Here is a 25,673-nt window from a genome sequence, read left to right as displayed (position 1 = left end):
GTGCTGTGGGCTGGGGGGGCTGTCAGGCTGCGGGGGGGCTGCAGGCTGGGGGGCCTGTCGGGCTTGGGGGGGTGCTGCGGGCTGGGGTGCCTGCCGGCTGGGGGGCTGGTCCCACTCCCTCTGCTTACAGCCATTCCCGCCGCAGCCCATCCCGTCCAGGGCCTGGCACGGGGCTGCGTGGCACAGGGAGGGCTCCCGGGGCCTGGAACCTCCAGGACACTGACTCTATCCAGGAAAATGCAAGTGTTTTTCCTGGGTTGGCACTTGGGAACACCTACTTGTGGGGCTGATTTATGAGTGCGTCAACACAAACACGGCTCCTGAGCCCGACGCCCGAGAAGGCCCCAGTCAGTCTCCCCGCCCTTCGTTCCCGCGGGCAGCCCAGGCGCCCTGGCTCCCGTCGCTGACCCGCCGGCCTCCCTGTCTGGCCCTCCCCGCAGCTCAGGGCCCGACATGTCAGTGCCAGGCACCCGCCACCGTCCCGCCCTGCCCGTGGGACTCCCTTGTCCCCGGCTCTGTTACCACCTAGTTATTACGGCAGTGGGTGTGGGCTTTGATCCCAGGAGGCTCTGGGGGCGTCGGTGGCTAACCCCACAGAGACGCACAGGCGGGGGGCCCAGCCGACCGTGAGCACGGGGCCAGGACGAGGGTGGGCATCGCGGATCAGCCTCCTCGGCACGGAGCGGGGGCCCCGGAGGGAGAGGCCACCCCAGGTCCCACCTCCAGCCAGCCTTTCCTGCCAGATTTCTGCGAAACACCTGCGAGGCGTCAGACGGAGTCTGCTTCCCCTCGGGTCACGGGGTCATCGTTCGCCGTCCTAGGACAAGGGGGCGCTGGGCCCAGACCCCCACCCTGTTGCCACGGGAGGGAGGGGAAGGAGGCTTGTCTGTTCACGCTCTTGTGGGGTCTTTTGAGGAACAGAATTTCTTGATTTCAGTGAAGCCTCGTTTCTCCAACTTTGTGGTTGAACCGTCTGTGTCTAATTCAAGAGATCTCTGCTTGCTCCAAGGTCACGGAGATATTCCGCCGTGGTTTTTTCTGGCCGTGTTATTCTTTTTTGTTTTTTTCCTGACGTGAGGTCTGGGGTTGGTCTGGAGTTAACTTTTATGCAGAGTTTCCTCATGGACGCGGGGCCAGCTGACCAGACCTTCTCCCTGCCCAAGTCGCCGCCCTGGGACCCGTGCAGTCGACTCCACTCTGAGCCCTGGGTCTCCGTGTCTGTCCTTCCGCTCGCTCTCCCACATGGCTCTCCTTCAAGACTTGTCTGATCAATCCGGGCCCAGTGGGATTCCACACAAACAAAAAACTGTTCTCAAACAAACAAAAAAAAAACCTGCGGGGGTTCTGAGTATGATGATAGATCTCTCTAGGGAGCATCCGAGTTCTAAATGCCGAGTCTTGTTCACGAACCGTGTATGTCTGTCTGTCTGCCACGTGAACACTCAGCACAGACTCTCTCCCATCCTTCGTCCGGCTGCTTCCTGGACACCCGATCCTTGCTGATGTCATTGTAAATGACGCTGAGAGATTCTCCCTAATTCTCTCGCGTGTAGAAATACACCTAATTTTTGTATGTTGACCTTCGTCCATGACCTTATTAATCCAAATTGTTTATAGAGTATTTTGGACTTTCTGCACGCGCAGCCACACCGTCCGCTGACGGCGACAGCTTTACTCTCTGTCCAATCTCTCCCCCTTCCCTCCCTCCCTCCCTTCCTTCTTCAGGGACAAAGTTAAATAGAAGCGGTGACAGTTGGCATCCCTGCCTCGTTTTCATCAGCAATGGCCAGAGGTGCTTTGACCACGAGAGTACTTCCCGGGTGCACACAGCCCAGCTCCCCAGCACGGAGCCCACATTGATCCTACAAATACCACAGTGGTGTCTTCACGGCGTTGGCCTCGGGCTCCCCGCGGGAAGGAAAGGACAGACACCATGACCCCGGCAGAAATGGGGAGACGACGGAACCGGGACCAGAACTGACACCCTCTGTGCAGCCCCCTGGGCCAGGCTGTCCTGAGACCCCACGTGGGCGGGACGGGGCTGGCATTATGCTTGGCTTTGGGCCTAAAAGTTCAGTTTTATGACCAGAACTTCCGAGTTGAAACGGTCCTGTTTTGTGACACTTGAGATTCTCCTGTGGCCCCAGGAGGATTGGGACCCCCCGTCGCAGGCTGGAGCCCTCAGGTCGGGGCCGGGCGTTCACGGTGATTTTCTCAGATCCGCTGAGGGCTTCTGGGTGATCCTGGGCTGGGCACGGAGGAAACTCATTCCTGCTGGAATAGCGCGCACTCTTCAACAGTTGGCTTACGAGATTTGATAAACATCAGACATCGCATAGTTGGTGTCGTTCCCAAGCATCTCCAGCAGCCCCGTTCGTGATGACGGCTGCTGCTGACCTGAGGGAAGCTGGGCCTGTGCGCGTGACTTCTGTCCCTTTCTGGAAAACTGAGAGAGGGTCAAGCATTCGCCTTGCCAACGCCGGCTCCACCTTCCCTGTCCCCATAACTCTGCCAGGACCGCGTGCCGCCTGCCCTCCCCTCCCAGGGCCACCTGCCACGCTGACCTCCGCGCCCCTGCTGGCCCTGCTCTCCCCAGCACGCACCCCTGCCTGGAGTGCTGCCTCCGGCACCAACAGGTCCTCCTCCTTCTCCAGAGCCCCCGCCACATCACATCAGCCACCACCTTGCTGAAGCAGCCCCTCGAACCACCTCGTTCGGCCTCTCGCATCACAGGGCTTGTATTCGTCTGTTGTGTAGATCGTCGGGCGTCACACTCCTTGAGGTCAGGGACCCACCCATTGGTTGGGACTCTGTGTCCAGCGCAGGGCATAAGGCAGGTGCCCGAGACGTACGGGTCGATGAGCAGACCAGCAGTCGTGGGGATGTCCGGGCCCCGGCGGTTCCCAGTCCTGCCCTGGGCAGGGACACAGGAGGTGGCAGGTGTCCTGGGGGAAGGCAGAGCCGAGCCCCAAGACCCCGGGAAGGTCAGCAGACCGCGGCTCTGCTGGGGGAGGAAGCCCCGCTGTCTTGTCATAGCTGTGGCTTCGGCTCCTTATCACAGGTCGTCGTGTCTCATTCACCTTTGTAACCTCAGCACTGACTTCAGGGCCTGCCACGGAGACCACACTCCAGAAATCTTCCCCGAGGGAGTAAATGATGGACTGAACGATCAGTTGGTGTTTCCCAGGCGGTACCGGTCTTTCGGGCCGCCCGCCCGTAAGCAGACGTAGAAGCAGACGAGAGTCCACGGGGGGTCGACGTGGCCCCTGTGGCAGGTCCCCGGCAGCTCTGCAGTCTGGCCTGAGCTCTGAATGCACGAGCGGGGACAGGCATGGTCGGGACAGGGCTGCGGAATGTGGGCGGTCTGTGTGCAGGACACAGGAGGAGAAGGGGTGATGCCCGGGGGGCTCCTGCCTGGGCGGGCCGGTTAGACTTGCCGCAGAGGGCAGCACCAGACACGGCCCCCTGGCTTTGCCCCGAAGGGCCGGGTGGCTGGGCGGCCAGTGGCCGGGGGACGTCTGCCTCTTCAGACGCCACAGCCCCTCTGTCTGCCCTCCGCTCCTGGGAGAGCCGCCCCCCATCAGCCTTTCACCCAGACTTGGACAGAGGCTTCCTTTGTGGAGTCTCAGTGCCAAACGTGTTTGGTTTGAAGGCAGTCTCCGCTCACCTCCAGAGAGCCCGGCCACTTCCTGGAGCCTCCTTGACCCTCCATTTTTTCCCCTTTGAGTGGAGATGTGGATTCCTAAGCCTTGCAGACACTCTGCAGTGTGGACACCGGGCCGACGGCCCAATCCTGGGAGGCTGTTCATCCCTTTACTGCTGGTGTCATTACTGTGCCTGACAAGTGTGTCCCGAGTGACGGCAGCATGAATATATCTGTTCTCCGAGGTTCCGAGGCTCAGAATCCCGACAGGTAAGGAGTGCGAACAGCGACCTTCCCAGTACGACGGGAACACACCCTCAGGCCTCCAGAGGGTGGGTGGCTCTCCCCTCCCCTCCGCCCCAGCAGCCGTAGGTGTGGACTGTGGCCTGGCTTGTCCTCAGGGTCCCAGGCCTGGGGCCACTTGTGACCTGGACAGTGAGTCAGTGGGCGAGGCCGGTGCCCCTCCTGCCCTGTGTCCCACCGAGTGCCCTGAATGGGCCTGGTTTGTCCTGACTCCTGCCCGGCCCCCACCCACTGCCTGGGGCTCGTCTCCACAGCTGGCTGCCAGGGTCAGACCGTCACCCCTTGCCTACAACTCTCAACACTGAAATGAACAGGAGTCAGTTCTCGGGTCCTGCACCGAAACTCCTGCTCTCCGAGTCACTACCGAAGGTCACCTGCGCCCCACCTGAACCTCCGTTCCGGCAGCAGAGGCACCTGCTTGTCCGGGACGGGCATGGCCCAGTCCTGGGGCACACGGTGCGGTGCTCCCGCCGGACAGGACACATCTTCCTGGTTTCCGGGCCACCTCCTTGGGGGCCTCTGAGGCTGGGGACAAGCTGTGGATGCAGGAGCCCCTCGGCCTCGTTCCAGTCCTGCCCTGTGGAGCAGCGTCTGAGGAAAGAAGCAGGACTCCCCACTCACCTCTTGCTAGATGAGCATCTGCAGTGTGGGCTCATCGGCAGGGGGTGGGGCTCAAGGGAGAGGGGGGTGGGGTCCCGGGGAGGCAGGGAGTGGGGTCCTGGGGAGGGATTCTGGGGGTGGGGGGGAGGTGTTCTGGAGATGTGGGGATGGGGCTCAAGGGAGAGGGGGGTGGGGTCCTGGGGAGGCAGGGGGTGGGGTCCCGGGGAGGGATTCTGGGGGTGAGGGGGAGGTGTTCTGGAGATGTGGGGGATGGGGCTCCAGGGAGATGGGGATGGAGTCCCAGGGAGGCAGGGGGATGGGGTCCGGGGAAGGATTCCGGGGGTGGGGGGGAGGTGTTCTGGAGATGTGGGGGATGGGGCTCAAGGGAGAGGGGGGTGGGGTCCCGGGGAGGCAGGGGGTGGGGTCCTGGGGAGGGATTCTGGGGGTGGGGGGGAGGTGTTCTGGAGATGTGGGGGATGGGGCTCCAGGGAGATGGGGATGGAGTCCCAGGGAGGCAGGGGGATGGGGTCCCGGGGAGGCAGGGGGTGGGGTCTCCATGCTGATGTTTTCTTAAGAGACCGTTTACCCCTAGAGTCTGGCCAAGGCTCAGGCACCAGCTGAAATCCACACTCGCCGGATCGGGTGGACTTGGAAATGGGGCCACGCGGCCTGTCCGCAGATTCACCTGTTTGTGGCTCAGGCTTTCGGCTGAAATTTTATGTCTTAGAGCAAGTTACTTGTTGTAGAAACCTCTCTCTGTTGAGTTAATGGAGACTGGAAGTAATTGAATTAAGACACTTTTATTGAGACTCGAACGGTGACACCGATTAACCTGATTGTCTTGTCTTCCCTGCTTTTAAGTCACTGAAAGCTTCTCTTTTAATTAATTAACCTTCTGGGCTTTTTCAAAGCTCTAAGCCAGGATTTATGAGGCTTTGCTCATAAACAAAAACCGCCTGAGTCCCCGCGGGGTAGATGCCAGATGGTGTCTGAGCGGGTCCAGTCCGTCAGAGGGTGAAGGCCCGGGGTTTGTGCACATGAGTATTACCCACAGTAGGCATGTGTCCTCTTTCCTCACGGTCAGGACACCACTGTGACCAGTTTATGGAGGTACCAAGTGACAAAGAGCAATGAGCTTAGGAAAGGCCCCCAGGGGACTCCTCTCAATGACTGTGACAGGTCCCTCGTCTGGCTCCCAGTCTCATAAGCCCAGAAATGTGCTGTCGGCACAGCCAGAACGGCTCTGTTTCTTGGAGCAGACTCATATTAACCAAACTCACAGAGGCTGATGTATAGACCAGAGTTAAATCCTTAACTACGGAGGGGTGTGCTGAGTTCTCTCCCTGTAGCTAGGCCACGTGGGAAGGTAAGTGATCATGGTAAGGCGGTCTTTAAGTTTGGAAGCAGAGTCAATGGCCGTGCCCTTGAAGGTTTCATGGCATCACGCTAGGTCGGAAGGAGGGGAAAGCTTGGATTATGAGTACTGCTTGGCGGCTCCCCAAGAAGGTAGGGCCACTTGATTTATTTTTCATCTGAGCACTTAGCCCACAGTGGGTGCTCAAGAAACTCTTGTTGAATCAACAAATATGTCCCAAGAGGGCGATGCAGATCTGAACCGCTGGCCTGGCAGTGATTAGGGAGGGCCGTATAGACAAAGTGGGTGAAGGGCGTGTAGACAGAGAGGGAGGGCAGTAAGGAAGAGATCTCGAGCGGTCATGAAAATTAGTCCTGGACAGCTTGGAACGAGACGTGTGGGTCGGCCGGGCCATTCAGCATCCGTACGTGTGGCCCCCAAAGATGGTACAATCACGAGAAGCTGGTGGTTGGGGTACAGAGGGCTGGTTGCCCCCAACCCAGATGGCTTGAAAGGAGGCGGTGTGGCCGAGGTGGGCAGGGTCGGCCCAGCACCGGGTGACAGTATAACCCGCACGCCACTGACGCTCAACCGTGTGGTGCTCAGAGCCCAGAAGCCGGACTCCCCGGCTGCCGGCCGGCACCGCTGGGCCCGTTCGCCAGGGGTCCGGCTCTACCACATCCAGTAGAGGCGAGGGCCTCCTGTCTTCCTGCAGATGACGGTTTCAGAGGCGAATGTGTCCTTCCTGACCCTTAGAAGGTTTTCCTCAGCAAGCAGCTGGGTGCTCTGAGATTGAGCCTCAGTTTTCCGAGCCCTTGAAAGCAGAGGCAAAGAGGCGTATCCTAAGAATCGTTAAAATTGTCTTTACCCGGGGCGCCTCGGAGGCTCAGGCGGGTAAGCGTCCGACTTCGGCTCAGGTCTCGATCTCGCGGTCTGTGAGTTCGAGCCCCGCGTGGGGCTCTGTGCGGACAGCTCGGAGCCTGGAGCTGCTTCCGATTCTGCGTCTCCCTCTCTCACTGCCCCTCCCCTGCTTGCTCGCTCTCTCTCTAAAATAAATAAAAAACATCTTTAAAATTTGTTAAGAAAAGGTTAAACAAAAGGTCTGTATCTGGCTCCGAAGGGTGAGGCCGGCTGACCGATTCCTGGCTGTGGTCAGCGTCACACCAGCGTGTGAGTCTCGAGCGCCTCTTCCTTGCCCTGGGGACAAGCGCGGGTGACATGAACGAGGCCGAGCCCGGAGGCCTGGACGGTCGGTGGCTTCTGTTCACTGTCAAAAGGCTCTCCGTCTCCACGGGAGGATTTTACACTGAAAAGGTCGGAGGCTCGAGGGTCGCCGGAAGAAGGGGTAAATTGGGAGAAGCGAGTCCCGGTTGAAGGTGAGGCTGTCAGCACCGATAAGCGCCTTCTCTGCAAGTGTCCTGCTCAGGGTCACACGCTCCAGGTGGGACCTGAAGCCACCCCGGGAGCTGCTGAAGCTCCACGCCAGGCCCCACAGCCACCTCACGGGTGGCCCGATGGCTTCTGGGCCCGTCGAGACCACCTGAATCCCCCTGGCGGTGTTGTCCGAGGGCCTAGCGATGACGGGGTTATAGCCACATACACACAGCTGACGCTCGGTGCTCTGACACACAGCTGATGTTCGTGTTGCCAGCGGCCCGTGCAGAAGTGCCCCTCTTCTCCCCGAGGACAAGGCGTGCGGGCTGCTGAGCACCGTTGCATTTGGTGAGCACTCATTCTTCAGCATCTGCTGAAGGGACTGTCGCCTTCAGGAAAGATGCTTCTGGATTCCTGCACTCTGGCCCGGGGCCTCGTGCTACAGCAGCCCCTCCAAGCCCTGCCTTCCCATCAGTGAAAGTTCTTCCGTAAATCCCTCTAGCTCAGTGGGTTTGAGTCTGTTTATCCTAAGAGACAGAGAGAGAGAGAATCACACTTTCAGCACAGAGCCTGATGCGGGGCTTGAACTCAGGAACTGTGAGATCATGACCTGAGCCGAGATCAAGAGTCTGATGCCCAAATGACTGAGCCACCCAGGTGCCCCCAGCTCAGTGGTCTCTAGCTGGGGGCACTTTTGTCCCCCGAGGGGGTGTTTGGCAATGTCTAGACAGTTTTGGTTGTTTTACTGGCCTCTGGTCAGTAGAAGCCAAAGATGAGACGGGTGTCCTGCAACATACAGAAGCCCCAGACGAGGGGTATCTGCCCCAGATGGGGGGTATCTGCCCCAGACGGGGGTATCTGCCCCGAGATGATGGTTATCTGCCCCAGATGAGGGGTATCTGCCCCAGATGACAGTTATCTGTCCCAGACGAGGGTTAACTGCCCCCAGACGAGGGTTATCTGCCCCAGATGATGGTTATCTGCCCCCAGACGAGGGGTATCTGCCCCAGACGAGGGGTATCTGCCCCAGATGAGGGGTATCTGCCCCAGACGAGGGGTATCTGCCCTGAGACGATGGTTATCTGCCCCCAGATGAGGGGTATCTGCCCCAGACGAGGGGTATCTGCCCCCAGATGAGGGCTTTCTGCCCCCAGATGAGAGGTATCTGCCCCCAGACGAGAGGTATCTGCCCCCAGATGAGGGATATCTGCCCCCGACGAGGGGTATCTGCCCCAGACGAGGGGTATCTGCCCCCAGACGAGGGATATCTGCCCCGAGACGAGGGATATCTGCCCCAGACGAGGGATATCTGCCCCAGATGAGGGGTATCTGCCCCAGACGAGGGGTATCTGCCCCAGACGCGGGTTATCTGCCCCAGACAAGGGGTATCTGCCCCAGATGAGGGGTATCTGCCCCCAAACGAGGGGTATCTGCCCCAGATGAGGGTTATCGACCCCCAGATGAGGGGTATCTGCCCCCAGGCCAGGGGTATCTGGACCCAGACAAGGATTCGAGAATACTGAGCTTTGCTAATCAATGATTTTTGCCATTCACAGATCAGTCAGGTGAGTCTGGGGTCACTCGAATGCATGGTTTCTGTTCGTGTGGTGTGCACGGGGACTCTGCCGTTAGACGTCCCTGACTTGGCTGCAGGGACCCGACGAGAGTGGGTCACCCACAGCAGCCGCGTCCCGGGAGGGAGCACAGGTTCTCCCTCATGTCTTTCCCTTGTCGGGACTTCCAGAATTAAAGCAGGAATGGGAGGAACGTGAGGACGGCACACTTATCTCCGTCAGCGGGTGGCAGACTTTTGTCCCTAAGGCTTGGCGGAAGGGATGGTTTGCTGGGAGCCACCCATTCTTTCCCCGTGTCCTCTGTGTCTGAGGACGGGCAGCTGCGACGTGGCCCCCTCCCTCCCTCGCTCCCTCCACCTTCGCCAAGCACCTGCTCCGGGCCACCGGCTCTGTCCCACACGCCGGCGGGGGAACTGGCGCCCTCGGAAACCGCGCGCCCGCCGGGAGCCGGGTCACAGAGCGTCACGGGCAGTTTACCTTTACAGTCACTTTATTTTGCCCTAACATCAGCTAAGAGATCCTGCGGTTGAGGGATCGTGCCTTAGCTCCCTGCACGGGGCCTCTGCGGCTCCCCGCGCTGCCCCGCGGCCAGCCTGGGAAAGCCAGCCTCGCAGAGTCTGGGGACTCAGAGGACGGGGACTTGTGGGGGGCAGAGGAAAGTGCCAAGGCCCGGCCAGTTCCTCCCAGGCTTGTAAAATTCCAGGGCCGAGTCCAAGCTCCTGAAATAGAAGCGGACAGAGAGCAAACTTCCTGGCTTCGGAAGGGCCGCTGGTGTGTTGAATGAGGTCGTTGGGTCTGGGAGGTTGGTGTGCGTGGGCGGATGGGGGGAGGGCCGGGCGGCCACGACCTGGGGGAAGGACACCACGTAGCCCCAGGAGCGGCTAGGGCCCCACACCCTCTGGCTGGTCACTTCTTTCTTTAGAAAGAGGCAGTTTGTTTTCCGCAGTCCCCGGAAGGAGCAAATGACAACGTGGCCATGGGACAACGTGGCCGTGGGCCGTGCAGGGCCCGCTGACACGTCTGTACCGCGGGGCGGGGTGTGGGTGCTGCGTGTCTGCGGGCAGCTGGCAGCGGGAGGTGCGTGCCCGCTTCGTGCCTCTGCCGTGAGCACAGCACATCCTCGTTAAGAGGCAGCAGCAGCCTGTTAAGATTTATGGCTCAACAATTAGCCTTCACACGCGTGTATTTTTTTGCTCACGATCTGTTGAGTTGAGTGAACGCTGTTTTTGATGTCTTAGTGGCCTTTCGTGAAGGCTTCGGCACCGTTAGATAAAAACGAGCGTCAGATTAAAAAACAAGACAGCCCTGCAGAACCAACGTACTCGCCGTGGGCAGGCAGGAGACATGGACCCAGACCCACTGGGCACCGGCCAGATTTGAAAATCCCGGTGTGAGCTTGGGACACACGCTTCCTGCCACTGTGCCTCAGTCTCCCTCTTTGTTCGCCCTTCCATAGACGCGGTTGGAGCTGTAACGCCCGAGAGAATTTCGACACAGCAGTCACACCCACAAAACCTCCGTGCGTGACCCTGACGCCCAGGAAGCGGCCCCTGGTGTGCAGCGAGAATTCCCTCCAGCGCACAACCTAACCTCCGTCGACGGGTCCCTCTGTCCCACCGAGGGGCTGGGCGGGGCCCGGGCGTGCCTGATCCCGGAACCACGCATATTCTCCCCGGGTTCCTGTGGCAGGTGTCGACCCGTCCGGCTCTGCCTGCCGCGGGGCTGCCTGAGGACGGGCACCGTGCCAGGCAGACCTGAGGGGAGGGTTTTGCCGGGGGGGCCGTCAGCTCACGAGGAGATCGAGCCGGGCCACCTGCACATCGCCCCGTGAAATCCCTTCTCCTGTCCCTTGTCCCTTGGTGATGCAACCACTGTCTTCTCAGGATTAAGTGACGCTGGCACCTTCAGCCTCTGTCTCTTCAAAGTGACTCAAGTGTTCCGGGCTGGGGCCTGATGGGCCACGTGCACCTGCGAGCTGGGTGCTCTCTCCCTCTTAGCGTCAAGGACGCTGAGCCCAAGGCCCGCCAGCTGGCAGGGGCTGGGAGCACTGCCCCCCCCCCCCAGCCCTGCAGGTCCCCTCGGCCCACCGGCGTCCCCGAGGGATCCCCTCCCTGGCCAAGTCTTCCCGGAGCCCCAGCCGCCCACAGCGGGGCACGCGCGACTATTATCTTCCTTGAGTCTCGACTTCCTCTTACCTGATGTGATGTCCGAACAGGAAAGTCAGCCTCCCTACGTGGAGACGGGCGGCTGTCAGAAGCGGTTGGCTGGCGGGGCTCCCCTCATCCCTCCCCCTCCTCCTGTCTCCCGGCTGCTTTGCCCTCTTGAAGACGAGAGGGAAAGCCCATAAAAGCCCCTGAGAAAGGGAGCACGTCCCCCGCGGGCGGGAAGTGGACACCCTGCAGCCCGACGGGCCCCCTCCCAGGAGCCCCTCCCTTCCATCTCGCGGCGCGGGCCCTTGGCACCGACGCACGGACCCCGAGCGCCCAGCGCCGCCGGCGGGGGGCAGGGGGTGGGGGGCGGTCACAGTCCCGGCGCCTCACGGCCTCTGTCCGCACTCGGGCCTCGCGCGGTGTCTGCCCGCCACGGTCACGGGCAAGGGGCTGGCGGGAACAAGGCCTCCAGCCCGGCACCCACCTTCTGGCTTCCTGGGAGGTCAAGACCCTTCCCACATCTGCACGTCACGAAAGTAACTCGTATTTCATTTAACTTCTCACTTGCGGAGCGACTATTGTGCAAAACCTTTCCCCCACGGGAGGGGCCCTGAGTCTGTGTCCTGAGGAACACCACATGCGTAGGGCGGGAAGGACCAGGGACATGGGGCGGGGAGGACGAGGGATACAGGGCGGGAAGGACCAGGGACACAGAGCGGGAAGGACTAGGGTGGGGAGGACCAAGGACACAGGGCGGGGAGAACGGACACACTGAGGGGAGGACGAGGGACACAGGGCAGGGAGGACTAGGGTGGGGAGGACCACGGACACAGGGCAGGGAGGACGCACACAGGGCGGGGAGAAGTAGGGTGGGGAGGACCACGGACACAGGGCAGGGAGGACTAGGGTGAGGAGGACCAGAGACACAGGGCATGGAGGACTAGGGTGGGGAGGACTAGGAACACAGGGCAGGGAGGATCAGGGACACAGGGCAGGAAGGACCAGGGACACAGGGCAGGAAGGACTAGGGTGGGGAGGGCCAGAGACACAGGGCATGGAGGACTAGGGTGGGGAGGACTAGGAACACAGGGCAGGGAGGATCAGGGACACAGGGCAGGAAGGACCAGGGACACAGGGCAGGAAGGACTAGGGTGGGGAGGACCAGGGACACAGGGCAGGGAGGACGGACACAGGGCAGGGAGAAGTAGGGTGGGGAGGACCACGGACACAGGGCAGGGAGGACTAGGGTGAGGAGGACCAGAGACACAGGGCATGGAGGACTAGGGTGGGGAGGACTAGGAACACAGGGCAGGGAGGATCAGGGACACAGGGCAGGAAGGACCAGGGACACAGGGCAGGAAGGACTAGGGTGGGGAGGGCCAGAGACACAGGGCATGGAGGACTAGGGTGGGGAGGACTAGGAACACAGGGCAGGGAGGATCAGGGACACAGGGCAGGAAGGACTAGGGTGGGGAGGGCCAGGGACACAGGGCAAGAAGGGCCAGGGACACAGGGTGGGAGGACTAGGGTGGGGAGGACCAAGGACCGGGCAGGGAGGAGGAGGGACACAGGGTGAGGAGGATGAGAGACACAGGGCAGGAAGGACTAGGGTGGGGAGGACCAGGGACACAGGGCGGGGAGGACCACGTGGATACAGAGCTAAGCAGAACACAAAGGCCAGGGTGCAGGGAGAAGTGGGTCCCAGAGTCTCTCAGCCCTGACGGCCGCCCCCCCCTCCCCAGCAGCAGGATCTGGCTCCAGGGGGCAGGGTCCAGGGAGCCTCACTTTCCCTCATCAGCACACGGGCGCCCATCTGCCCTCCCGGGTCCTCACAGGCAGCGGCGGGGGGAGGGGGGCAGGGAGGACAGGGAGGGTAGGAGTCACTTTCCCCGGAACTGGAGACCTGAGACCCGTGTGGGGAAATGAGGTAATGTCTGCAGCTGCCTCACTGTGCAGACAGGACCCACACAGTCGTGTCCCCATCGGGCTGTCCCGGCTGCTGCCAGATGCCCGTTTCTCCCTCCAGAAGACCCCCAAAATGCCAGCCCCACAGCAAAGCTGTACGGGGCCGAGGGGAGCAGGCAGGGTATTCACGAGACCGGCAGGAAGCCTGGGCTCCATCCATCAAGGCCGGTCTGTGAGCTCACTCGGATGCCCCCTGCTCCTGATTCTCCATCAGGGCTGGGCGGCTGCGGTGGGGTGGGATGGGGACCGGGCTGGGAGACGGGGGGACAGCAGGACAAGGACGGGGACTGGGTTGTGGTGGCCAGCAAGGGTGGAGTGGAGGCCTCTGTCTGGACCCTCACCACTTGGGGCAGAGACGCTGCAGAGTCAGTGGGGGCCGTCCCCAGATGCTGCTGAGAGGGGGGACCAGCGTCCCCAGATGCTGCTGAGCGGGGGGGCCAGCGTTCCCAGATGCCGCTGAGCGGGGGGGCCAGAGTCCCCAGATGCCGCTGAGCAGGGGGGCCAGCGTCCCCAGATGCTGCTGAGCGGGGGGGCCAGCGTTCCCAGATGCCGCTGAGCGGGGGGGCCGGTATCCCCAGATGCTGCTGAGCGGGGGGGGCCAGCGTCCCCAGATGCCGCTGAGCGGGGGGGCCAGCGTCCCCATATGCTGCTGAGCGGGGGGGCCAGTGTCCCCAGATGCTGCTGAGTGGGGGAGCCAGCGTCCCCAGATGCCGCTTGCGGGGGGGCCAGCGTCCCCAGATGCCGCTGAGTGGGGGGGCCAGAGTCCCCAGATGCCGCTGAGTGGGGGGAGCCAGCGTCCCCAGATGCCGCTTGCGGGGGGGCCAGCGTCCCCAGATGCCGCTGAGTGGGGGGGCCAGAGTCCCCAGATGCCGCTGAGTGGGGGGAGCCAGCGTCCCCAGATGCTGCTGAGTGGGGGGGCCAGAGTCCCCAGATGCCGCTGAGCGGGGGGGCCAGAGTCCCCAGATGCCACTGAGCGGGGGGAGCCAGCGTCCCCAGATGCTGCTGAGTGGGGGGGCCAGCGTCCCCAGATGCCGCTGAGCGGGGGGGGCCAGAGTCCCCAGATGCCGCTGAGCAGGGGGGGCCAGAGTCCCCAGATGCCGCTGAGTGGGGGGAGCCAGCGTCCCCAGATGCTGCTGAGTGGGGGGGCCAGAGTCCCCAGATGCCGCTGAGCGGGGGGGCCAGAGTCCCCAGATGCCGCTGAGCGGGGGGGGCCAGAGTCCCCAGATGCCGCTGAGCGGGGGGGCCAGAGTCCCCAGATGCCGCTGAGCGGGGGGGCCAGAGTCCCCAGATGCCGCTGAGCGGGGGGGGCCAGAGTCCCCAGATGCCGCTGAGCGGGGGGGCCAGAGTCCCCAGATGCCGCTGAGCGGGGGGGCCAGAGTCCCCAGATGCCGCTGAGCGGGGGGGGCCAGAGTCCCCAGATGCCGCTGAGCGGGGGGGGGCCAGCGTCCCCAGATGCCGCTGAGCGGGGGGGCCAGCGTCCCCAGATGCCGCTGAGCGGGGGGGCCAGCGTCCCCAGATGCCGCTGAGCGGGGGGAGCCAGCGTCCCCAGATGCCGCTGAGCGGGGGGGCCAGAGTCCCCAGATGCCGCTGAGCGGGGGGACAAGTGTCTCCAGATGCCGCTGAGCGGGGGGGCCAGCATCCCCAGATCTGCTGAGTGGGGGGCCAGAATCCCCAGATGCTGCAGAGTCGGGGGGGCATCCCCATAGGCAGAGTGGAAACCTCTTTCAAGGTCTGGTACCAGCGCAGTCGCTTTGGCTCCAGGTTGGCCCAGGCGAGCCCCGAGCCGGGAGAAGGAGAGAGCAGGGGGCAGGTGTGGGTGTTTAGGGGACCGGGTACACCCCATCAAGGGCCACCAGGCCCTGCCCCGGGAGGGGGGACACGTCTGCTCCTCCACGTGGCGGTGCAGCCCACGGAGCCCAGCCCTCCGCCCTCCGGCGACTTGGAGGCACGAGGGTGGCGGGCGCTGTGCCCCAGAAGCTGCCGGGCTGCCCTGCCCCTCACGTCCGGGTCACCCCGCCCACGGGGGGGAGCATTAGGAGCCTCACGGGGGTGCACTCCCGGAGGTCGCAGAGGCGGCTCTCACGTGGATGTGAGGATGCAGAATGGGCTTCTCAGCCACGCCGCAGCCGGCTTCTAAGGGCTCCTGTCCCCACCTGCGTCAGGCAGCAGCTAGATTGTCCCTGCCGGGGGCGCGGGGGGGAGGCGCGCAGGACGAGTCCCCGCGGCCCAGGGTGATGGACACCTTGACTCTCCATCCGCGGCAGAGCCCCAGTCGCTGACACTTATCGCTGTGCGAGTCCCAGCAGTCCTCATTTGGGGGGACAATCGCTGGTCACCACTGAGGACCGGGGGCTGGCAGGCGGAACCCGACCTCGGGCACCGGGTTAACAGTGGATGTGTGTGTGCACACGGAGTGAGTGTGGCATGTCTTGCGTGTGCATTATTTGGCTCCTGGAGGAGGCGCCCGTGCGGACAAGACCTGATGGCACTCTGTGTCCTCGAGGCGGGACCTGAGATGCCCTGGGGGCACAGGAGGGAAGCTGTGGAACCTGGTTTCCCCGGGCGGAGGTCCTGCAGCGCCACCTGGGGGCGGTGAGGGGGGCAGCCGCGGCTCCTGCGGGGTCAGCCCTGTGGCCTCGGTCACCACGGGGCAGGGCGGACACGGCTCCTGGGAGGCGGGGTCTGTGCGGACCCCAAGGTCTGGGCCTCGGCAGGTGAGGAGCCAGCCGTGCAGACGGGCTCTATCCTGGCCACCGGCCTCCAGTGCGTTGCCTCCCCTCTGCAGCACCCAGAGGATGAGGCCGGGCAGGGTCTCCAGCGGGAGGGGGCCCCGGGGGAGCGACACGGGGGCCCTGGTCCAGGGAGGGGGCCCCGGGGGAGCGACACAGGGCCCCTGGTCCAGGAGAGGGTGGGACACAGGGGCAGCGAGCTCCGTAGCAGGATTCACCCCTAGATTCCAGGCCCAGCCTCCCCCACGATATCTGTCTCGGGGCCCTCACTTGGCGGGTCCCCTCTGCGCGGTGGCGGCCAGGGCTCTGGGGCAGCCGCCAGCACGGCAGAGGTTCGTGTCCCGCAGAGCGGAGGCGGGAGGTGTGGGATCCGGGGGGGGGCTGGGGGTGGGGGGGGTCCTCCAGAGGCTGCGGCCGATGGTGTTCCAGGCCTGTCTCGGGGCCGCCGTGTGGCCGCCCACTCGCGGTGTCCCCTCCCACGACACCCCCTGCACGCGTGTGTGTCTGCACACGTCCCCTCACAGGGACACCAGCCAAGGTCACACGAGGAGCAGGGACATGGAGATTTTGCTGGGGACACAGGTGAGCCCCCAACAAGATGCAGCTGCTGGGCTTTTCCCTGTTGGGTCTGGAATCCCAGAGCCGGAGGGAGCGGGCGTTCTTGGCGGAAGATGCTGGAAGCTTGAGGAGCAATGTGCAGGGGGGAGGTGGGGGACGGGGCAGGACGAACCGCCATTCGGGGTACAGAGACCCTGACCCGCGAGCTGGGGGCCACATGGGGCTGGGGGCGGATTCCGCTGTTCCTCTCCGTCTCCCGGGGAACCTGTGAGGATTCCCTGGCTCGCCTGGAGGCTGGGGTTAGATCGGTGTCACGGGGTCGCCCACTTCCCTCGAGGGCACGCACCTGCACGGACGGCCTTGCGAGGACCCGGCGGGCGGTGAGCAGCTGGCAGGCGGCCTCCCCTAGCGCCCGGCAGCCTGGCTCCCGGCTCCTCTGCCCCATTCCTTGGCACTTAATCCCTGCACCTCACACAGCAGGCGCTCGAAGCCGCTTCCGGAGGCCCGGCCCCTTGCGGTCCCTTGCGTCGGCCCCGCCCAGTGGCATCCACACACCGTGCGCCCAGGGCGCGCAGGCGGGGACTGTGACCACACCTGGCCCTTCCTCAGTTTCGCGGGGACACCCAGGGTCCTCGGAAGACGCCCCCTCTCAAGATCCCACGTGCCCGGCCTTGCTGGTCCTTCCCGGCCCAGGGGTAGCTGAGGCCAGACCCCAGGCACCAGGGGAGGGCTCCGCAACCCCTCACCCCAAGTTGCTGTCATCACACTGTGCCCTGGGCCAGAGCGGAGCCGTTCTTCGATGGGGGATGGGCTGCTTGAACTTCCAGGTGAGTTTCCGGGGCCCACATCCGCGGGCGCCCTCACTCCTTCCGTGGGCTTGACACGCAGGCTCCCCGGCCCGGGATGTCCCTGTTCGCGCCTTCAGACGCAGGCTTAAGACGCCTACCTCCGTCCAGAAACGCCCTTGCCCTGGTCTCCAGAGCCGGCTAAGGTGTCCGCGGGGGCTCGCGTCACTGAGGGCAGCTCAGGGGTGTCTCACTTTGCCATCGCGCTGCGGGGCCATAAACGCTGCTTTCTTTCCGCGTTTCCTTCCTCTTTTCAGGCTTGTTTTCAGTGAAAAGAGATGGCAGTTGGCAACGTCCCCGAAGCTTTTTAGTGGGGATCCCACAGCGTGGGTCTGCGTGAATTCCGGGGAGGAAACGTTGCCTCTGCAGGCTCCGAGGCAGGGTTTTAAACCCTTGTGATGTCCGTCGCCAGTCCCCTCTGAGCCAGCGGGGCTCGCCTCTTCCAAGACGTCAGCCCCGGCCTCGCCAAGCTGGGGCTTCACGGCTCCGCCGATGGCGAGCCGTGAGAGTGTGAGACTAGGCCAGCGTTTCTTCCTCCCTCTCTTTTAAAGGGGGGAGCGTGTGTTCCCACATCCCGTCAGTCACGCTGCAGCAAGTTCAGCTCACTTCCCCCCCAGAAGATTCGCGTCAAGACCGACCCGGAGTGTGCAGCGCAAGTTTTTCCATGGGAGTTAAGTGCAGCGAGCGAGGACGGAGCTGGCGGGAGAAAGAACTCCTCCGTGTCGGCGGCGCCCGTCACGCCGCCGACGGTTCCCCCCACGTTAAGAAGCGAACGTTTCTTTCCGTTACGCGTCCACACGGCTCAGTTTTCCCGACCGAGGCTTTAAACGAGATCAGGCTGCGCTCGCGTGCACGCACCGTATTCTTTGAAGACGCTTATGAAGAAAGTTTCCCGAAGACACCGGAAGCGAGGAGCCGGTGGGGCCAGGAGCACATCTGTGTGCTGAACGGCGTGGGGAGAGAGGCGTCCAGGTGAAACCGCCCGAATGCTCTTTCTGCCACAGGGAAGCAGCGAGCTCCGGAAAGACTGAGTTTCTTCTGAGCTCGGGAGCGTCCGGCGGCCTCGGGACAGCTAGGCGTGTCCCGCCCTCCTCCCCGCACCGTGCATTTGCTCCCAGATCAGTCTGCGCCTGCTTTCTTACCCACCCCACCAGGCAGCCCCCCTTTCTCCCTGGGCCTCTGCTCTCCCCTCCCTACTAGGTGCCCCACGGGCACATCAACACCCTCAAGGCCCCTCTATGTTTCAGCAGAACCAAAACCTGCACCACATGCCCCCCCTAAACACCTGTCTTTTCTGCCCTCCATAGCCGAGCAGTCTCCACTTGCTGTCTCCACTCTCTGGCACTAGTCATTTCCCAAAAAAACCGCCATCTGGGTCCCGACACCGCTCTGAGGGCATCAGTGACCTCCACGTAGCCAACGCTAGCCCCCTTTTCGTGGGATTGCCACATAGTTTTTGACAATGACCATCTCTGTGTCCATCCACCCATCCATCCATCCTTCCTTCCACCACCTACCCAACCATCTACGCACTCGTCCTTCCACCCACCCTTCCTTCCTTCCTTCCTTCCTTCCTTCCTTCCTTCCACCACCTACCCAACCATCTACCCACCCATCTTTCTATCCGCCCAGCCATCCATCCACCCGTTCACCGGCCACAGGGTTGTCTGATGTATTTCTACTTTTGGAGCCAGTCTCCTGGCTTCTGTGCTCCTGCTCTCTCCTGGTCCATCCCTGCCTCTCTGGTCCCTCCTCCTGGTGTCCTTTCTCCAGGACCTCTCTTCTTCTACTGGCCACTTAAATATTCGTGTCTTCCACATCTCTGTCCTTGACCCTCATTCTCCACACTCTTCCATTCTTTGCCTCAACTCCTCCCGTGGTATTGATGATGCCCAAAGCAGTATCTCCAGCTGAGTCTCTTTCCAAATCTCCAGAAGCTACCCCCTCAGCCCTTCTGGCTCAGGGCCTTTGACTTTAAGGTGTCATCTTACCCGCCTCCTACTGTGTGATCAATGAGCCCTGGGGACGTCCTGGACCCCTTCCTCTCCTGTGGGTCAACTTCAAGTCTCTCCCTGGACCCTCTAACAGCCCTCTTGAGCCTTGACAGAAGAAGTCCAGCGTTCCCGTGAGAAAGTCAAGGCTTCCCTGGCTCCACCTCCAATCCACTCACCCCAGCCTGCCAGCTTCTCACTGACCCCCGCTGTAGCCCCTTTGCTTTGAAGTACTAACGGCCGACATGTCGTGAGTGCCTACTGTGTAGCAGGTGTGGAGACAAGCCCCTTGTAGGAGCCATCTCACTGAATTGTCACAAACCCTGTGAGCTGGGCACGGGTATCGTCCCAGTTTCACAGATGGGAGCACTGAGGCCCACAGCGGTTTGGCTCGCCCCCCCCCACCCCGCCCCGAGCCCCAGCCCAGGTCAGAACTGTGGGGTCGCACTTGCGGGGGCCTCATCTTCTTTGCCCCCATCTCTTTCTGCCGGAGTGCCTAAAAATATAATTAAACATTTTTAAAAGTCTATTAACTAAAATCGTCTGCCCTCAGGTTGTATTTTTCAAACCCACCGTCCTCACTGCGACGGGAGTATTTCTTCAAAGTACTGATCTGACCCTGGGCCCTCTGGCTTAAAACCTTCAGTGATGTCCCTTTGTTCTTAGGACAAATCCAAGGTCATGACCGTTTCTCCTGCACCCGCCCCCCTCCGCAGTCCCAGACGCACATTCACCTCTGTGCTCCGGCCTGCACCCCCGCCCCTCTTTCTGTCCCTGACACACATCTCTCGTGGGTCCCAGACAGGCCCGTGCTGACCCGCGAGCAGAGATGAGACAGACAGGCTGCAGGAGCCCTGCTCTCAGGCGTGTGTGGGCACGGGGGTGGGGAGACCACTGTGCGGCAGTGGACAAGCATCCTGGGGAAGGGGACGCCCTCCCGGGTCCCGTGCGGGTTCCCCAGAGGCTCTGCAGGTGGCTACCCTGCTCTCTTTGTCTCCGATGCCCCCACCGCGCCCCCCTGATCCTCCCCTGCCCCCCCCCCGCCCACCCCCTGGTGCATCTTCAGGGCCCAGGGCGCTCAGGCGCAGGGGACTCCCTTCCAGGACGCCTGTTACATCGCAGGAACAGCCGTAGAAGCCCAGGCACGAATGCTGAGGTCTACCCTAAACGCAGTGAGGTCTCATCTAGGAATTTTAAGCTGGAGGGAGACAGGATGGGGTCTGTGGCTGGAAGGTCCTGGGCTGCTGTGCGGAGGAGTGAGGAGGACAGAGGGGCGCCCGGCACAGTGCCCGGGGCATGCTGGGTGTCCCAGGGGGCTGACAAGGACCGAGGCCTGGGGCCCCTTCTAGGGCTCCCAGAGCACGTGCTCTGCAGTGTGGCCACGGGACTTCCAGAAGCTCCCAGGGGATCCCACTGTCCAGCCCAGGCTGAGGACAGCAGGTGAGAGCGGCGGCCCTCACCCCACAGCCCCCGGGGGACGTGCAGAAGAAGAAGCCGGCTCCTACCTGCAGGGGTCCTGAAGTAGGTGCTGGGACAGGGCCTGGCGTGGGGCTTTTGCAAAGTCCTGCAGGTGGCTGAGTTGTGGGAGCAGGGCTGAGAGCCACCGAGTGATCCAGGTGAGTGAACCAGGCAGGGATGGTGGGGACAGTGAGGACAGCAGAGACGGCGGGGACAGCAGGGACTGTGGGGACAGCGGGGACACTGGGGACGGCAGGGATGGTGGCGACGGCAGGGACAGCGGGGACGGTGGGGACAGCGGGGACACTGGGGACGGCAGGGATGGTGGGGACCGCAGGGACAGCGGGGACGGTGGGGACAGTGGGCAGTAGGGTCAGAGATCGTTAGGAGGCAGCACAGATGGAGCCTGATGATGATGGCGATGACGGCTTGGGAGGGTGTGACCCCAACCAAGGGGCGAAGGGCGCAGGACACCCCACTTACGCCGCTTTGGCCGACTCGCTCCTTTGAGGTGCGGGGACCCGAGAGCCAGCGGATGCAGGGCAAGGCTCCTCCGAACATCCCTTGTCCGCCTAGGGACAGATCCCCCGAGGGGACCACAGGCTTCACAGACCCCGGGCGCCTCACCCACCAGGGAGCACCCCCCACAGGAGGGGACAGGTGTCACGCCACAGGCTTGTCACAGATCACAGGGCTCATTCATCTTCCTCCAAATCGCTTACCCCCCCTGAACCTGCACCCCCATCTCCCAAAGGGTGAGGCCCGAACTCCGTGCGCCCTCGGGAGTGACTCCCTTTCCCTGCGCGTGAGGGCTGCCCGTCTATAGCGTGTGCTTGGTCTTCCTTGCCAGTCAGTCTCTTATACCCGGGGTCTCCACCAGGCGCTCAGAAGGGCGGAGGGACATCAGGGGCAAGCGGCAGTCCCTCCAGCCCGGGGTCCACCTCCTGGCCCTCGCCCCCGCCACGTCCTGCAGCCCCAGCAGCTGAGACACGCCGAGCCCGGCCGGGCGTGAAGTACCAGGGCCCAGGGCTGTCTGCTCTCCTGAATCAAGCACCGGGTCTCCTGGTACCTGTGAGACCAGGGACCCCCTCCTGGGGAGGGGGGGGCGCTTGGGCCCTGAGACACTGTGAGCGCTGCCCAGAAGAGGAACTGGACGGAGCCCTAGGATGCGGAAGCAGACCACGCGGTGTGGCGATGCGTCACAAGGCAGCGGCTTGACTCCCGCGTTCTGTTTTCGTGTAACGTTGAACAGCCAGGATGCTTGCACGATCGTCACCACTCCCGTGGCAAGTGCTAAAGATGTCTCAGCGGCCTGTCGAGTAGAGGGCGGCGAACGGCATCTTAGACACGGTGGTGTTATTTCACTTTTGTGTTTACAACCGGCTCAGAAATTCGTTGGGAAAGACGGTCCGGTGGCCAAGCACGCTGTCATCTGGCTTCACCGAGATAATGACAAATCCACGCACTCAGCGGGTCCCTTGTGAGCTGGGATTGTGGCGGGTCCGCTCGCGAGAAACTGTTCTTACCTAAGAAGTGTCGTGGAGAAGGGGGCCCCGGATGACCGCAGGGCTCCGGGGAGGCTCACGGCCACGGCGCGCGGGCTTTGACGAGAAGGGAGATCTGAGCCAGCGGGGCTGCAGTTTGGGGGCGTCACCGGGCAGCCACGGGGGCTCTTGTGGTGGAGACCGTGAGCGATCCGGGGAGGCCGGGCAAGGAGGTCCTACACCCCGCCTCCTAGTGTCTTTCTCTTTTCTTTTCTTTTCTTTTTTTAGACAGAGAGCAAGAGCAGGGGAGAGGGGCAGAGGGAGAGAGAGAGAATCTCAGCTGAAAATGGGGCTCGATCCCACGAACCCTGAGATCATGACCTGAGCTGAAATCAGGCGCCGGATGCTTGACCGACTGAGCCCCCCGGGCACCCGCCTGCTGTTTTCTTTAGGGCTGAGCTGTGTGTGGGGTACACCCAGCCTGCAGCACCGTCAGTCTTTACGCATACGACTGCCTGAATGTAGCTCACACACACGCACACAAATACACCACGAGAGCCTGCCTGCTTTGCAAAGCCCATCGCACAAGACTGCACCCAACAGCCACTGGCCATCGGTACGACAGACCCCAGGGCCACGAGGGACCCCACCGCTGCTGCCCCTCGGAGCTGGCTGCTGAGACCAGACCTAGACAGGAAGCCCCTCTACCCCTCCGGGTGGGGGCCCCCAGCCAGTGTCAGGGAGGGTCCGCTGATCCAGGACTTTCCCTCCCAGGAACCTGTCCAAGCACCACCCCAGCCGGCCTGTTCCTCGCCAGCGCCATCCGGTGGTCGCGCCCTCCTCCCCGTCAGCCCCGTCGCCGACCTCCCCCCAGGGCGGGCCGCGACACAGAGCGGACACCTCCGATCTCACTCGTGGACCTACCGGGGGCCTCACCGGAGTCTGTGACGTGGCGGTGAAGCACCACGGCTGAGCACGCCATCGAAATGCTGCTGCTTTTACTGGAAGACAAAATACACACGCAGAAATCAGCCCTCACACACGCGGAAAGTTCTAAAACGGAGGGAAATAGCATCCGCTTTGAAAGCAAAGAGAAACGCATTTTAAGTTGCGGACTAGGGGCGCGAGCACGAGTGGCTCGGGGTTCTGTTACTGACCCCCTGGGCTGAGGGCCGGCTCCCGACAGTCCCAAGGGGGCTGTGTGCTGGGGAAGGGGGCCCCGCTGTGCCCGGGACAGACGTCTCCGGATGTTTCCCCGGCCGGCTCGGACAACGCGAACCCTGCGCTCCGCGCTGTCGACAGCCGAGGGAGCGCAGCGGAGTTCACGGATTTGCCCCAAAGTGATGGGCCCGAACAGGGATTCACAACCAGCCCCGTCCTCCTGGCACGGCTTTGACCGCCTCGCCTGTTGCGGAATTCCACCCGCGCCACGTGCCACGGGCCACGTGCCGTCAGTTCTGAGAAAGTGCCCGGTGTGGCGGGCGGTGCCACACGTGGGAACCGTGTCACCTCCCTCCGTCCCCCCAGATATGGTTCAGGCCCGGTGGACACCACGCCCCGGGGTCAGGCTTGGCCACCGCCCCATGAGGGCCCCTCACAGCCCGCGGCCACCGCCCAGGGACCTCGTCCGCCCCCCAGGCCGCCGGCAGCGCCCGGACCAAGGCCGTGTGTTCCGGCCAGACTGGCGCTCGGCGACGGGAGGGAACCGCGGGCTGGGGGGTCGGGGGAAGCGTCCAGTCTCGTCCCACCACGAGCAAGCCTGGCTGTCGGCCGGCGGGCCAGCCAGGACCGCCCGCGCCCGGCCACCCTGCGCCTCCCCGGCCTCCGCGTACCGGCTCCCTCGGGCCGCTGTCAAACTGGGCGGCTTCCACCGCACGCTTTTGTGGCCTCGGTCCGGAGGCTGGACGCCACAGCACGGTGGTGGCAGTGACTCGGGTCCCTCCCAGGCCGGGACGATCCGTGTCAGTATCTCCCCAGCCTCGGGCGCGATGCCGAGGCCTCTGCCCGCAGGCGTGTCTGTGTCCGAAGCCCCCTTACCGGTGCTGGACCGGCGCCCACCCGGTCCCGGTGCCGTGTCACCCTGACCACGGGATCCCCTTCGGAGTCCCGCTCCGCACCTGTCGTCCGGTGAGCCCTGGCCCAGGCGACGCTCGCGCTGACGGGCTGGGCCAGCGCTGTGTCACGGCACCTACACCCGCGGGTGGCCTCCGTCACTAGCAGTTACTGCTGTTAATGCCTAACTCCTACGTGAGGCCTCTCCGCGGGCGCGTCTGCAGAGACAGGCAGTCACATCAGGTTCAGGCGTCCGCTGGGCCGCGTGGACGCACCCCCGCAGACAAGGGACGAGTCCCGTAACCCCATCTGCAAGAACCCTGCCCCCAAGTGAGGTCACGCTCTGAGGTTCTGGCGTGGGGCCCGAGTCACGAGACGCCATCCAACCTACAGCCTCCGGAACTCACGGTCCTGTCTCCTCCGAGCTGCCGAGAAGCCCTCAGGTCCACCCGCCGGCCCCGGCCTCCCCGGTGTCCCCGGGTGGCCGCGACAATGCTGCTGGCGGGAGCAAAGGACAAGGCGAGTCCCACACAGAGAGCACCCTCAGGGGGGACCCGACGGGCGTTTCAACGGCGACGGAGAAGCAGAGTCCCAAGAGCCGGGAGTGGACCACTAAGAGCTGAGCGGCGTGCTGGCCCTCTCTGGGTGGGAGAGGGGACAGTGGTGCGGTGACTGGGGCAGGGCCGGGGCCTGCCTGCTCACGCCTGTGCCCGGGAGGAGGCCGGTGCCCGTAGCCTCAGGAGGAAAGAAACTCCTGTGGGCAGACGCAGCCCAGGTGCTCAGCGGAGTGGCCTTTACTGCAGCCCCGGACCGTGGCTCCCGGAGGTCCGGGCTCTTGGGAGAAAAGGGACGACGCGTCAGGGCCCTGCGTGGCGCCCGGGAGTGCTGTGGGGAACCACAGATATAAACAGAAGACGAGAACGCCTCTAGACAAAAATAAAGAGGAACAGCCTCTGACCTCGGGGCAGGAGAACGTTTCTCAGGCACAAGGGTGCCAGACGTAACGTGAATTGGTAGATTGGCTTCATCAACACAAAAAGCCTCTGCTTGCTGGAGACACTGCGAACAAAACCAGGAGGCCAGCTGTCACCTGGGACAGACACGAGCCACTCACACGCGTGTATGACCGCCGCACAGAGAACACTTGAAGGAAGCCACGCGCTTAGGATGGGCGCAAGAAGGCGTGGACAGACCCCGGGTGACAGAACGCAGGCGAACGGGTAACCCGCACGGGGGAAGGTGTCCAACACCAGGGCCAGGGGGGACACGCAGGTGGAAAAGGCCGGGATGCCGAGTCACGCCCTGTGGAAAGGCTGACCACCCGGTGCGGGCGGCGGGAGCCTCACACCGTGACAGCCGTGGTCGCCATTCCGGAAACAGCCCGGTTCTCTCGGTGACAACGGGCCCCGACAGGAGACGGGATAAATAAACGGTGGCGGGTCCATGGACCGTGCTGGACGAGCCCGCAGGAGGAGCTCGAGGAGTCTGAACAACGAGCTGTAAGTGAAAGAAGCCGGACGCAGGTCAGCTGAGTGATTCCATTTGTGCGAGGCTCTAGAAGCTAGAACAGGAGCATCCGTGTGCACGGGAACC

At 63.2% G+C, this 25,673-nt stretch overlaps 1 protein-coding gene across 1 annotated transcript; it reads left to right on the top strand.

The window, feature by feature from the left end:
• The first annotated feature begins 3,469 nt into the window (after positions 1-3,469).
• Positions 3,470-6,588, top strand: LOC128778894 (uncharacterized). Its single transcript, XM_053909501.1, has 3 exons — positions 3,470-3,913; positions 4,201-4,592; positions 6,404-6,588. The coding sequence occupies exons 1-3, from the start codon at positions 3,867-3,869 to the stop codon at positions 6,586-6,588; spliced, it is 624 nt and encodes a 207-aa protein (XP_053765476.1). The 5' UTR covers positions 3,470-3,866.
• Positions 6,589-25,673: the final 19,085 nt, after the last annotated feature.

This window comes from Panthera pardus, unplaced genomic scaffold (genome assembly GCF_024362965.1).
Source record: "Panthera pardus isolate Hobbes unplaced genomic scaffold, ASM2436296v1 HiC_scaffold_21, whole genome shotgun sequence".
Lineage (NCBI taxonomy): Eukaryota > Metazoa > Chordata > Mammalia > Carnivora > Felidae > Panthera > Panthera pardus.
The sequence above is the reverse complement of the archived record's forward strand: the minus strand, read 5'-3'. Positions and strand labels throughout refer to the sequence as shown.